Here is a 13,838-nt window from a genome sequence, read left to right on the forward strand (position 1 = left end):
GCTCAAAGCTGAACTCCAGAAACACCTGGAAGGCATCATGTCACCTACACTTAACTGTAGCAGAAATTGAACCAAACGGACCATTGGTCTAAGGCAGCTTTCTATGTTCCTGTGACTGGGGATCACCAAGCAAGTTCCATGGCTGAATCAGTCCAACTAGCTCATAGTTGCCTGCACTGTCTGACAATGACTGTCCAGAGTTTCAGGCATGAATCTCTTCCACGGCTACCTAGAGATAGGTGCCAGAGGTTGGGCCTGGCATCTTTCTGCATGCCAACTAGGTGCTCTGCCACTGAGCTGTGGCCTTCCCCAAGCTTTGTTGTTGTTATCAGCCATAATTTTCATTTTGTCCCCCCACCAGACAAGATAATTGGACTGTCAGCCAGAGCCTTCTGAGCCATGCAGATGGTTCATTTGCCAGAGCATTTCCCTCTGGTATCTCAGTAACAAAGCCAGCAACCATTTGTGGGAAGCCCAGTGCAAACTCTGGTGTGTGCATTCCTCTCCCCCGCCCCCAACGGCCATCCACTCCTCACTTATGATATATATATATATACGTACATATATTGCATATATTGTATATTGCGCATATATATATGTATATAGACCCAAACGATTGCATATTTTCTCCAGAGTTAAATCCATAAAATGGAGGGCTCTAATGCCTTGCTTTACTGTTCTTGCTAAATGTTTCCATTCCCCCCGCCCCCCAGCTAGGCCCACTGTTTCACTTCTGGAAAAGGTTGTGTAATTAAATTAGTTCCTTATGTAAAAAAAAGGGGGGGAGGTTTGGAGGGGTGCTGCAAGAGTGTAGAGCCATAAGTTCTCCAGAGACATTATCGGCTTCCACTTTGTTCTGTAGATCTGTTGTTTTAGTTTTGGTTTTAATTTTATTTTAGAAGGTTGTCGCTTGCATTGCTATGTTGTCGCTGCTGCCGCTGCAGTTATTGCTGTTTTTTCTTTTTAATTGCCAGAATGTAGGGCTTTGGGGGAGGGTGGGGTTTTGGAGCAGCACAACAGCCTTCAGGGGTCACCAGAAGGTTTGTCAGTTGATCCTGGAGAGGGGAAAGGCATGTGTCAGCAAGCGAAAATGAACAATGATGTGTGACTCAGGCTTAGAACAAAACAGAGCTCTTGCTACGGATATTCCAGCCAACAACATTGCCAAGGCTCCTCTTGTGCTTACAGGACTCCCTGCCCACGTTGCACCCAATTGCCCATTTTAGCGCAGCTGACAAAAGATTTCCTTGTAACAGGGGAGTTTGCGGTGTTTGGGTGTTTGCTTGTTTTTGTGGAGACCAAGGGGTGGCCGTGTTCTTTGTTTTGTTTTCTGCACTTGGCTAGTTACAGCTAATGCCAGAGGAAAGTGCTTTTTAAACACCCCTCCGACTTCAAACGCTACCATATGCCAGGCATATTGTCCCAGGCCACCTGCTGGTCTCTACAAGGGCCTTGAGTGAGCCACCCCACAGTCTGATTTTGAAGCTTCCTTATTATAAGGCTTCCCTGTAGACAAGGTACATGGCTCTCCCTCTTCTATACCTCTCTATATAACTGCAGGCAGAGTGGCGGAAGTCAGGCCTGAAGTTGTTTGCAGCCCCAGCTGTGAATGGATGTTCGGCTGTTTTTGTTTCAGAATGATAAGCAACCACAGGAAGTTTTCTCTCTTGCATGCCTGAAACACCAAGTCTCCAGAAGGAGTAGCAGTATCAGAGCTGAAGCGCAAACAGCTTGCCCTAGGAGCACATCCTATATCTTACCAGTCCAGGCATGGCCACAAAACAGGGAATTCCCCTGCTGAGTTCAGGTGACTCTATGTAGCTGGATCCTGTAGCTCAGGAACAGCACCTCCAGGGAAGGCAGTTTTCTAAAGCCACAATCACGCTCTTCCCAAGTTCCTGGGAGTCTCGCTGAATCTGTGGTTATGCCACCTCTGCAGAGAGTGCGTTGTTTAGAATGTGGGGATAGGTGATAATGTTTTTACCTTCAGGTTCCTCCACACAATAATTTTTTTCCTTCTCCAATAAGGGCAAAGGTGGAAAAAAAAGTCCACCCCAAAATGTGTCGCCACAAGTGAGACTGCGCCCTCAGATCTAATGCATAGTTTACTTGGAAGTAAATCCCATTTTTTTCAGAAATACCCACATGTTAGCCTTGCATAGGATTGCAGCCAGGCTTCTGATCATGGCGTTCATCTGCGCAGACTTTCTTGGAAAGGAGCCCTTTCAAACTTGCTTCCAAGCGTGTAAGGAAAGAGAGCCTGGAAATAAAATGCATTCAGAAAGTGGTCGTTTTCCGCCTCAAAGGGAAATCATAAAAAATGAACATCTTTCCGGGTTCCACGTGACTCTGCCTCAGTGTATATACGAGGAGATAAAACATCCTAGCACTTCTGGTCAAAATAAACTTCAGATACAGAAGACCATAGGAAAGGCAGCCCCCCACCCAACCTTAACAATGTAAGAACCTGAAAAGTCAACAGGGGGACATAATTAATTGGTAGAAGCAGCTGACTCAACGTTGGACTCAGGAAGTACGTTGCATTATTGTCAAGAATTATAAATGATTTCCCAAGTGCCAGACACAAGCTGCATACAAGTTGGGACTGGACCCAAGGACAGTTTATTCTAGTTCAGGCAGATAATGATTCTCAAGCCACATCTTGCCTCTCTGCCTCGTCTTCTGTGATGGTTTTGCTCAGTAGCCAGTGTGCTGTGCGGAATTCTTCTAGCAGCAAACTCATTTGATAGCAGATGTTTGAAACATGAACATCCAGCAAGTGAGGCACTGACTTGACTTCCTGATTTGATTTGATCTTTCTTTCTTTCTTTCTTTCTTTCTTTCTTTCTTTTGCAGCTTCATTGCAGCAGAGAACATAGACAGTTATTGCGTTATCATTTCCTCCAAAACGGTTTATTTCCTGAAGAGTGGCGACACGATGGACCGAGAAGCCATCTTCCTGGAGGTCAAGTATGACGATCTCTACCATTGCCTTATCTCAAAGGACCACGGGAAAGTCTATGTGCAGCTGACAAAGAAAGCTGTCAATTCAAGCAGTGGGGTGTCGATACCTGGCCCATCTCATCAGAAGCCCATGGTAAGGCTATTGGTTCGTTTACTTGCCACTTGCATCTGTGCTGTTTATAGACAGACAGACAGACAGACGCGCCCTGAAAATCACCCAAGCCCTCTGTGAGCAGTCCATAAAAACCAGTGAATGCACAAATAACAATGCAGTCAATAAGTTGCCTTGGTACAAACATCATGAAGACTCATAACCAGCATAAAACATGACCCAAACAGCAGAACAACAGGCTAGAATAAAATAAATATTAAAAAACCAACCCAAAGAAACAGCAAAAAGAGAGAGCAATCTGTGTCCAGATTTAAAAGTGCCAAATAGACGGCTGAAATTCAAAGGCTGGGGTGGGGAATTGAAATTTTTACCTGGCACTGAAAGAACCATAACTTGGGCACCAGACAAGCCTCTTGGAGGGGAATAATTAATCTCAGGATTCTAGTTAAAAACTTCAAGTTGATCTCACCAGCCTGGTCTGCCTACCACTGTTCCAGTTAGAGGGGTTCACCCCATCGCCATCTGCTGTCTCCAGCCACCAGTCAGCACAAATGAAGACATGGGTGGTGTACAACCAGCAGTATTTTAAGATTTCTTCTTCACGGTGGAATCCTAAGCTTAGTCACCACTGGCTGTGTATTTTTGTCATTTTTACCCAGCAAAGGGAGGGGAGGGGCAGGCTACTTCCAAAGCATAGCTCTGTTGACGTGAGAAGTGTGATTTGTTTTGTGCAGGTCCACGTGACGTCCGAGGCCCACGCGGTGAAGCTGTCTCAAGAAATCAACTATGCAAAGAGCCTTTTCTATGAACAGCAGCTTATGTTGAGATCCAGCGAGCACCCAGATCAACTCGAGCTGGACTCCTGACCCTGACGGAACCTCGTAGAGAAGTCGCCTCCGCGCTTGGTGAAAAAGAGCAAGACCAGCGTTCGGGTGTTAGAAAGTGTTCTGTGAGCCTAGGAAGCCAAGGCCCTGGAAACGAGAGAGAGTCTCACCATGGGGGGAACTACGAGATCAAAGACGTATTTGACATACATTTAGTTTTAGGGGAAGCCCTGTATTTTCTTACTCTCTCTGTGTGTATATATACCTCTACAGATATATATATATATAAATATATATATATGTATGTATGTACAACTGTGTTTGGTGTAAATAAGAAAGTGCACAGGGTGTTGTGAGGGTGTATAATGGTCTATCTCATGTAAAGAAATTAAAGGAAATGTTATATTGAGTTTTCTATTGCACTGATTCTGAGCATTTTGAAACAACGCTTTTCCTGTGGAGGTGGTGATGAGGACACCAGGAACACTTTGAGGCTCGTTTTTTTGTTTTGTTACAGGTGCTGTGAGTGATCTGCACTAAGCTGGGTTAGGGCAGAGTCAGGATGGGACCTGGCGACGAGGGTGGGGCATGTTCCTTTCCACCATTCAGCGCTTTTGTGTGCTGCTGGCTCCAGAATTATTTGGGTTCATTGTTTGGAAGGGCAAAGGGTAGGGGGCTCCAGCAAAATAATGATACCTAGGGTGTTTGCTCTATAAAATAATTCTGGTGAGATTGTGTGTGTGTACTGCAGTGATCCCTGCAGGGAGCCAGAATCTCCAGTTTAAGGGAAACAGGAGAGTTGGGTTTTTTTAATCATCTGTGTAACTTTTCTTGCATTTTGTGATGTTCACTTTATAAGGCAGTGTTGATGTTTAAACAATAATGCCTCCTTTTATAGCGGGACATTTGCAGAGGAAAGTGATGTTATTGCACACACACGTACGCACACACACAAAAGTTCCCCTCTGTTGGCCTTAAAGCAGAAAATGGACTCTGACCGGGAAATAACACCAGGTATATAAGACGACTGGAAAGTATCAACTGCCTTTTGGGAGGGGGGGGAAGGAATGGAAGTTTATAAATTTTAATACTGCAGTCCTGTAGTCTTAAATCTGAGGATTAATAAATGCTACTGCTGCTCTCTCCTCTTGTCTCCACATTCTTTGGATGGTGACCATGAATTCCAGGTTGGCTCCCTGCCTCGCAGCTCTGGGAAGGGCTGTCGCTCAGTGAAAAGAGCAAACACTTTCCATGCAGACAATCCAAGGTTCAATTCTGGGCCTCTGTGTGTAGATCTGGGAAGAAACTATAGACCAGGGGTCATCACTCTACTTGGGGCTGCCCTTGAGACTGACCCAGAAAATGCCAGTGGGTGCAGAATGCTGCAGTGAGACTCCTTACAGGGTCCTTGCCGTGGGATCACATTCACCCGGGTCTATACCAGCTGCACTGGCTCCCGGTGGAGTACAGGATCAGGTTTAAGATGCTGGTTTTAACCTTTAAAGCCCTACACGGCCTAGGACCCTCGTACCTACAGGACCGCCTCTCCTGGTATGTCCCACGGAGGACCTTATGGTCTTCAAATAAAAACATCTTGGAGATCCCAGGCCACAGGGAGGTTAAGTTGGCCTCAATCAGAGCCAGGGCTTTTTCGGCCGTGGCCCCGATCTGGTGGAATGCTTTGTCACAAGAGACTAGGGTCCTGCGGGACTTGACATCTTTCCACAGGGCCTGCAAGACGGAGCTGTTCCACCAGGCCTTTGGCCAAGGCACAGTCTGACCCCCTCTCTCCTTCTGTAATCCTCATAGAACTCTAGCCCAATGGTTGCCATTAATTCGATTCTGAATTGATTTTAGAATGTATTTAAATTAATTGACGGTGATTTTATGTAAATTGCGCTATTTTTACTGTTGTTAGCCGCTCTGAGCCCAGCTTTGGCCAGGAAGGGTGGGATATAAATAATAAAATATTATTATCAGCACAATGCTTGCGGGCGCCACCTCCAATGGCACTCATGGAAGTTCTCTGTCAAAGTTCTGTCTCTATGGGTGTGGGGGAAGCTGATGTCGGTGGTTTTCTCTACCTTTTTAGACGTGACAAGCATCCACCATGCTTCTTCAAAATCCCAGATGTGCCCACAATGCTATATGGACCAATGGTGGTCTGATTTGGTGTAAAGCTACTTCTTATTGCAAGAGGCACCTTTCCAAATTGCAGGGGGAGGGAGGCAATAGTAGAAAGAAAACATTGAAGCGGGAGTCCCGGGTAGTCAGTAGTGACAACTGCTTTGCCAGGGGGCCACTCTTGCCTTAGGTTTCTGTGTTTGTATTCCATTTCCTTGAATAAAGAATCAACTTTACTGCTCATCTCCGAGGCTCCGGGATGAACCAAACCTAAGACTAGGAAGGAAGAAGCTGACAGCCAGTACCACCCACCACCACCACCCCCGGACTACTTGTAAGAAAGAAGGCAGGGAGATGGGAGCTGAATGAGGCCAGACTGAGGGTGATGGGGCAGCTCCTCATTCACTTTAATGGACCAACCTCCACTTTCCTATAGGTAGTATAGAAAGGGGAACGAAATAGCCGCCGCTGTGAATCCTTGTGATTAGGCCACATATCGTACGGGTGCTACTAGTTCAGCTACCCAAAGGACTTCATGGGGAGAGTCCATCAAGTGTTGGGTGTTACTCTGAAATGCACAGGTAGCTTTCCAATTCAAACCAGGATACCTTAAGTCACTTTCCCTCATGGTTGTGTGGAGCCAGGAAAGCAGCTTCCTGACGCCATCTTGAAAGCACAGCTTTGCTCCTGCCTTCCGGCGGGATTCTGGTTGAGAGGGACCCTCGTCCAGCTCCTCTGCTTTTGGTTTCAGATCCAGCGTCTGCAAAAGGAGTCATTCCAGACTTTTGCGGTGTGTTTTGTCAGGGGGGAAGCGCTTTTTTAAATAAAATAAAAAAAACAGCATTAGGAACCACAGTCGTGTGTGTGTGTAGCTGTGACTCTCCTGTTGATATTGGCACTAATACCCCATTACTAAGTGAATAAACATTGCATTCAGATTCCAAAGCCCATGGCTTAAAATATCTTCCGGCTCTCCCTTGCCCTCCCCCCGCCTTCTCCGTTACTTCTAGAAAGCACAAAACGGTGTGGTTTCTTATCTCCCCCCCCCCCATGGATACCCTTCAAGGAGTCGAGTCTGCCGTTTTGCAAATGGGAGAACTCTGAAATAGCTGCTGGCATTGGGTTAATACCCTCGGTTGCTGCCTGATTTGGAATTATTGGGGGGCAGCAGGTACATGCAGAATTGCCATCTCGGGGGAAGCGCTTGGCTCTGAACGCTCCTCCTAAATGGGAGCTTCTCCCACCCCAGATACGAAGAAAAATAGGTGTGGGGCCCAATCAAGATGGGGACTGCAATGAGGAGGGGGAGATGCCAAGCCAAGTTTTTATTGCGGCAAAAGCCAGTAACACTAAACACCATAAGATCAGACAAAAGGAAATCAACAATGACATCAGAAAAGAGAGAGAGAGAGAAAAAGGATTACACAAAGGAACTTCGCAGTGTGTCATTCAGCAGAGGAGATTTACGCTTCCTGATTACTAAAGTGCAAAATTTGGCCACCTCATATGATATTGAGCTTGAGGAATCTTCCAGAAGGTATTTTCGTAGAGTTTTGGGGGAGGATTCCAAATAATGTTGTAGGGGTATAAATTTTGATAAAAGCAGCAAAATAAGTTGAGCTCGTTCTTCACTATAAAATTTGCAAAATAGAAGGATGTGAGTGACAGATTCTACCTTATTGGACATACAGGGGCAGAGACGCGCATGCATTGGTACCCGCGTGAATTTGCCATACAGCACTGCTGAGGGCATTGTCTCAAAGCGGGCTCTAGAAAAAGCCCATCTATAAGCTTCGTTAGTGATGTTAGTTAAGTAAGGGGCAGCTGCAAAATTAGGCCAAGTTTTTAAACATCTATACGTCTCCGGGAGTAGGGCGTCTTCCTGTTGTAATTCAACATCGTAAAGTCTCTGAGTGATAATTGCTTTTGCCTTGTTCAGAGTTCCAATAAAAAGATTTTCAGGGTTTAGGCCAATTTGTTTGATCTTATTAGTTATTTGCATAATCCAAGGAGGATAGGGAACTGCGGCCAGGAAGCAAGGTAACAGTCCCTTAGGATTGTAATGGATTTTCAGCCAGAGGGATATTGCTTGCTCCCAGACTTTTAATTCCACTCTGGGCAGTCCTGCCTCTTGCCTTAAGACTGCATTAGGTGTACACCTTGGGGTAGCAAATAATGATCTTAAGAATTTTGATTGTACTGTTTCAAGGGTCTTAAGGTTGGCAGAGGGGCTAATTTGAGAACCATACAGGAGTTGAGCTAAAGATTTTGCCGAGGGGGAGATGCATTAAAACCTCTCCCATGTTTATCAAAACAGCCTATATCTGAAATAGTGATGCTGTTTGCAGATTGTGGATCCTTACGGTGCCTTCCTATTGGAAGGTGGGAAATACGAATGGAAGAGTTGCGAAATAGATGTGGAGAATGGAACTGCGTACCTCCAAAATTGTGCGTATAATGAACCAGGGTATATTTTCCGAGCAGGTGGTAACTGAAGGTGTCCCGAATCTAGATATGATTTCTTCAGTTGAGTTCTTAATGCCAAATGTGGTGGCAAACAGCCGTAATCCCCACCTAGCTGTCTAATATTCCCCTATAGGCTTCTTCCAAACAATAAGGCCTTTGAGAGGGAAAAATTCACATCTCGCCAACACCATCCTGCGCCTGTGAGGCAATATCAGTGTTAAACTAAAATGGATAAGCAGCATAAGGACCAATTCAGACATCTTGGTTTTCACAACAACAGACGAAATAACATTCCTGTGGTGATTAATGCCTTTTGGAGGATAATTAAAATATAGCTTTTTATTTATAGAAAATATTTGTGTGTCACAATATCGGGGGGGGGGGAGTATCAAAGAGGTTGCTACTTAATAAAAGCACCATTTTAACCTAGGCTTATTACCTATATCGTTGGAATACTGTTTTTATTTATTTTCATGGTGCAGAAGATAAATTTTGAGGAAACATCTGTTACAACAGTAAATAACGAATAACTTGTCCTGATAAAACGGCGGACTTTTATCATTCCACGTGTTAAAGTTCATTAGATGTTGTGAGCGCTTTGAGGGCCTCTCTTCCTCCCCCGTTGTTGCCCTGATGGCTCTGTGCAAGTCGTAAATAATAACAAACATAAGCAAGCATGGCTCAAGTATAAAGCTGTACAAGATGCACTGACATCACCTAGCTTTAAATAGCACAAGAGTGCGTTCCCACCCTACCCTGAGGGTCACAAAGTGTCTGGTAACATCTGGTGACTGTTGCCTTTTGCAATTGCAAGAGCCAGAGCAGAATCAGGCACACCCAACAAAGGAGCCTCATCCATTCAGCTCCTGAGCAGCTGTTTTAAAAGGCAAGAAAAGGAAAGTTCAAATTTCCTGTTGCCCATTCCCAGTACTTCGTCACCTCAATGGCTACAGAAAGGAGGGTGGGAAGAAGAAGGTTCCAGCCTGACTTCTCAAACATTATTTATTTTTCCTTGGTAGCTAGGGATTGGTGGTGGTGTGGGGGGATTCAATTTTATTTTATTGCACTGCATTTTAATGAGAAACCGCCTAGTTCGCAAAACAGTACACCGACTGAAACGCAGCTGTCGTCTGAAATAGGCGCTTTGCTGAATTTTGCTACACAGTTCAAACAAGCCGTGTGCATGAGTATGTATTAGTGAAAATAAGGTACAAAAATTGCATTACATAAGGAGATTTGCTTGCAAATATATATATGAATCAAAACCGCACTCTGAATGGGTCGAAATTCGCACTAGAGTGCTGATGAATTTTCAGGAGAATTTTTTCCTCGAAGGTTGAATTTAAACCAGAGAAGCAGAGAGAAACTGAAATCCGAAGGTTTTCCATTTCTGTTGATCCCTCTCCCTCTCCCCACTCCATTCCCCTGCGAAGGGAGGGGAGATCTGCGAGGGACAGCGGCAGCGGCTGCGGAGGGAAAAACCTAGGGATCAGCAAATCCATTGTGTCGTGCTGACAGACCAAAACTGTTGCTACACACTTTTGCTGCCAACTCGCCTCAGTCACTCAATCCATCATGGTGGGGTTTGCTGGGTCACAGGCCGGTGAAACTCAGCCCAGCGGCTATTTTCGGCTTACATGGACTGTGAGATAAACGGGGCATGAACCAGCCCCCCAGCAGGGGGGCGACCCGTCGTACCCTCATTAAAGTGTCAATCAAAAAGAGTAATGGAACAGGGCAGAGGGAGCCTCCGTCTCCTCCGCTGGGTCACTCTCACGAGGAGCTGCTCTGCCTGGCCTGATCTTCCAGGCACTTTGTTCAAGGAGGGAACGGGTGACTGGCTTCAGATTGGGGAGCTGGGAGTCTCTTGGGAAGGGGCCAGATCCCGTCTGCAAGAAGAAATGTGCAGATGTGGTCCTAAAATGGGTCGTTGTCAGTTTTTTCTTCATCGTCTTTCCCTCCATCTGCCTGGGAAGATGCAGCAATGGAAGTTGAAGTAATAACTGACTGTAATTTACCCATGGGTCGTGTAAGTTTACTACAGTGGTACCTCGGGTTAAGAACTTAATTCGTTCTGGAGGTCCGTTCTTAACCTGAAACTGTTCTTAACCTGAAGCACCACTTTAGCTAATGAGGCCTCCTGCTGCCACCAGTGCACGATTTCTGTTCTTAAAGTTCTTAAACTGAGGTTCTATTTCTGGGTTAGCGGAGTCTGTAACCTGAAGCGTCTGTAACCTGAAGTGTCTGTAACCCAAGGTACCACTGTATTAGGATATCATACCCTCCAACATTTCTCCAATGAAAAGAGGGACATCCGATTACATCATTATAATTTTATTGTTTATATCCCACCCGTCTGACTGGGTTGCCCCAGCCACTCTGGGCAGCTTCCAACATAGATAAAAACGTAATTAAACATTGAACATTTTAAAATAACAAAAACCTTCCCTATACAGGGCTGTCTTCAGATGTCTTCCAAAGGTTGTGTAGATACTTATCTCCTTGGCTTGAGGGTTGCATAACTCCATACCCTCTAACATTTCTCCAATGAAAATAGGGACGTCCTTAGGAATAGCATGACATTCCGTGATCAGATTAGAAACCTGGATGGCTTCTGTAAATCTGTGATTGTCCCTGGAAAATAGGGAAACTTGGAGAGTCTGGGATATGTTAAGGAAAGTGTATTAGCAGAGGATGGGGAATTAAAGCAACATCTCTTAAATGCTGCCAAAAATATTGTTTGTCAAAATGGGGGTGGGTGGGGAGGAGAACACCATGAGACAATCAACAACTCAAATCTGAAACATGGTATGCATGGCTAAGCTTACTTATATGGTGAGAACCAGAGAGGGCAGACAACAAGATAATGTCTTTATTGAGAAATATAGTCTTTTTATAATGTACTGCAATAATGAGGTAATGCAAACCCATTTGTGTTACTTGGAACCCTGTGATATTAATTTATGATGTTTGGTTTCGGTTTGGAAATTTGTTCCTGTATGTTTAGTTCTGCATATCCCTTTCTACTTTTTATTTTATTTGGCAACCGTTGAACTGCTCAGTATTTTTTTTTTAAAGACCTCTAAACAGCATACAACATAAAAGCAAGCAATATCGTTAAAGCAAGAATGCAACCTTAAACAAATAAAACAGCAGCAAATAAAACAGGAATTTGAGGGATTCAAACATAAGAAGAGGGTCCGATTTTATGGCTCAGGGAGGGCCTGGGCAAAAGATGTCTGGAGAAACTGATGGTGTCTGGCAGAAGGGAGGGCATTCCACAGGAGCAAGAACAGAAAATGCCCATTTTCGGATGTTTGCCCAATTAATATTCTGCATGGTGCAGTGCTATGAATAGAATTTCCTCAGCAATCTTACAGGGCAATACAAGGGCAAGTGGTTTCTGGTTCGGATTTGGTCGTTTTCTTATTTATGTCTTGACGTGGCAAATTTTACACGTGGTCACAAATTGTGCCAGAGAGTCAAAATTGATGTAGCATCACAGGAAATGGGCTTTTGAATTGGGTGGTGTGTGAAACTCCATGGATGCTTTCATGTGGGGGTAGTCCAATATGGTCTCCTCCCGATGTTACGCTTTCTGTAAGAACATTTCTTAATTGCTTCACATGCAGAAGGCTCTCAGAAGCCAGGTACAATGCAATATTGATGCATTTAAAATATGCATCATATTTTAAATTCGCATCATTATTTTAAATCTGAAATTTAAAATAATTCTAGATTATTTTTATGCAGCTTTCCCACAGTGAGCATCTTACAATGGACACCTGCTTATTATCCAAATGTAAACCACTGCGGGAAGTTGGGGAAAAGAGATGGGGAGAAAATGGTTTGCAAAATGTATCAGTAAATATGAAGAAGATAAAACCCAACAATTTAGAAAAGAAAAAATTCAGTGTTGCAAAAGAAATGACCTAGAATCACATATCATATATTAATAATCAATTTCCTAAAAACAAACAAACCCCAAACCATTAGAAGAGCATTATACTACAGAGCCTATGACTTGCTGATCAGAAGGTCGGCGGTTCGAATCCCCACGACAGGGTGAGCTCCCGTTGCTCGGTCCCTGCTCCTGCCAACCTAGCAGTTTGAAAGCACATCAAAGTGCAAGTAGATAAATAGGTACTGCTTTGGCGGGAAGGAAAACGGCATTTCTGTGCGCTGCTCTGGTTCGCCAGAAGTGGCTTAGTCATGCTGGCTACATGACCCAGAAGCTGTACGCCGGCTCCCTCGGCTGATAAAGCGAGATGAGTGCTGCAACCCCAGAGTCGGTCACGACTGCACCTAATGGTCAGGGGTCCCTTTACCTTTATACTAGTTGATCAGTGATACAAACACACAGCCATCCATATCCATCAATGGATGGGGGAGAACTTAGTTGCAGTTTGCCTTTGAAGGGGAGCTCACCTAATTCACACTGTCTGAAACAAAGTGCAAACCAAAACAGGGCCATCCGTCCAAAATCCACACTTCCGTGAATCTTGCAATGCACTCCTCTACCCAAGTAATTTGTACATAAATGCATTGAAAGGGTAAAGTGTGCATAGCATTGCATATATGAGTGAAAGTAACATTTTTATTTTTATTGGTAATGTGTTACATTAGAGGAAATTGCTTTGCAGAAATACAAATATTAGGCAAATTTAATGATTGATTGATTGATTGATTGATTGCATTTACAACTCGCCTTTCCTCTGAAAGTGCTCCGGGTGGTATTTTATCCTCACAACAACCCTGTGAGGTAGGTCAGGCTGAGAGGCAGTGAACTGGCCCCAATGTCACCCAGTGAGCTTCAGGGCCGCATAACGAGGATTTGAACCCAGGTCTCCCAGGTCCTAGTCCGACACTCAAACCAGTGCACTGTTAAGAAACATTCGCACTGAAATGCCAGTGAATTTTCACAAGGAGGATTGGGAAAAATGAGAAACTGCAATGGACATACTGTGGTACCTCTGGTTACATACTTAATTCGTTCCGGAGGTCTGTTCTTAACCTGAAACTGTTCTTAACCTGAAGCACCACTTTAGCTAATGGGGCCTCCTGCTGCTGCCGCGCCGCCGGAGCATGATTTCTGTTCTCATCCTGAAGCAAAGTTCTTAACCCAAGGTACTATTTCTGGGTTAGCGGAGGCTGTAACCTGAAGCGTACGTAACCCGAGGTACCACTGTATTTGGACATCCCTAATTAAAGTCAATTTAGCATCACATAGAATGGCCTTCTGAATGTGTGTGTATGTGTCGCCACGGATGCATTCTGGACCAATGGGCAGTTTTCCATGTTCTTGCGAGCTGGGCGTCCTCCCTGCTTGGGCCTTTGCTTTGATTCCT

General features: G+C 44.7%; 1 protein-coding gene across 13 annotated transcripts in view; it reads left to right on the forward strand.

Moving 5' to 3' along the window:
* Positions 1 to 5,045, forward strand: part of VPS13D (vacuolar protein sorting 13 homolog D) — a 115,500-nt gene extending 110,455 nt beyond the window's left edge. For all 13 annotated transcript variants that reach the window (XM_083452025.1, XM_083452029.1, XM_083452033.1 and 10 more), the window contains 2 exons: positions 2,857 to 3,097; positions 3,811 to 5,045. In XM_083452025.1, coding sequence (XP_083308151.1) covers positions 2,857 to 3,097; positions 3,811 to 3,942 — 373 coding nt within the window. In that variant the 3' untranslated portion in view covers positions 3,943 to 5,045. The remainder of the gene's footprint in view (positions 1 to 2,856; positions 3,098 to 3,810) is intronic.
* Positions 5,046 to 13,838: the final 8,793 nt, after the last annotated feature.

This window comes from Podarcis tiliguerta (assembly GCF_965153285.1).
Source record: "Podarcis tiliguerta genome assembly, chromosome: 8".
Classification (NCBI taxonomy): domain Eukaryota; kingdom Metazoa; phylum Chordata; class Lepidosauria; order Squamata; family Lacertidae; genus Podarcis; species Podarcis tiliguerta.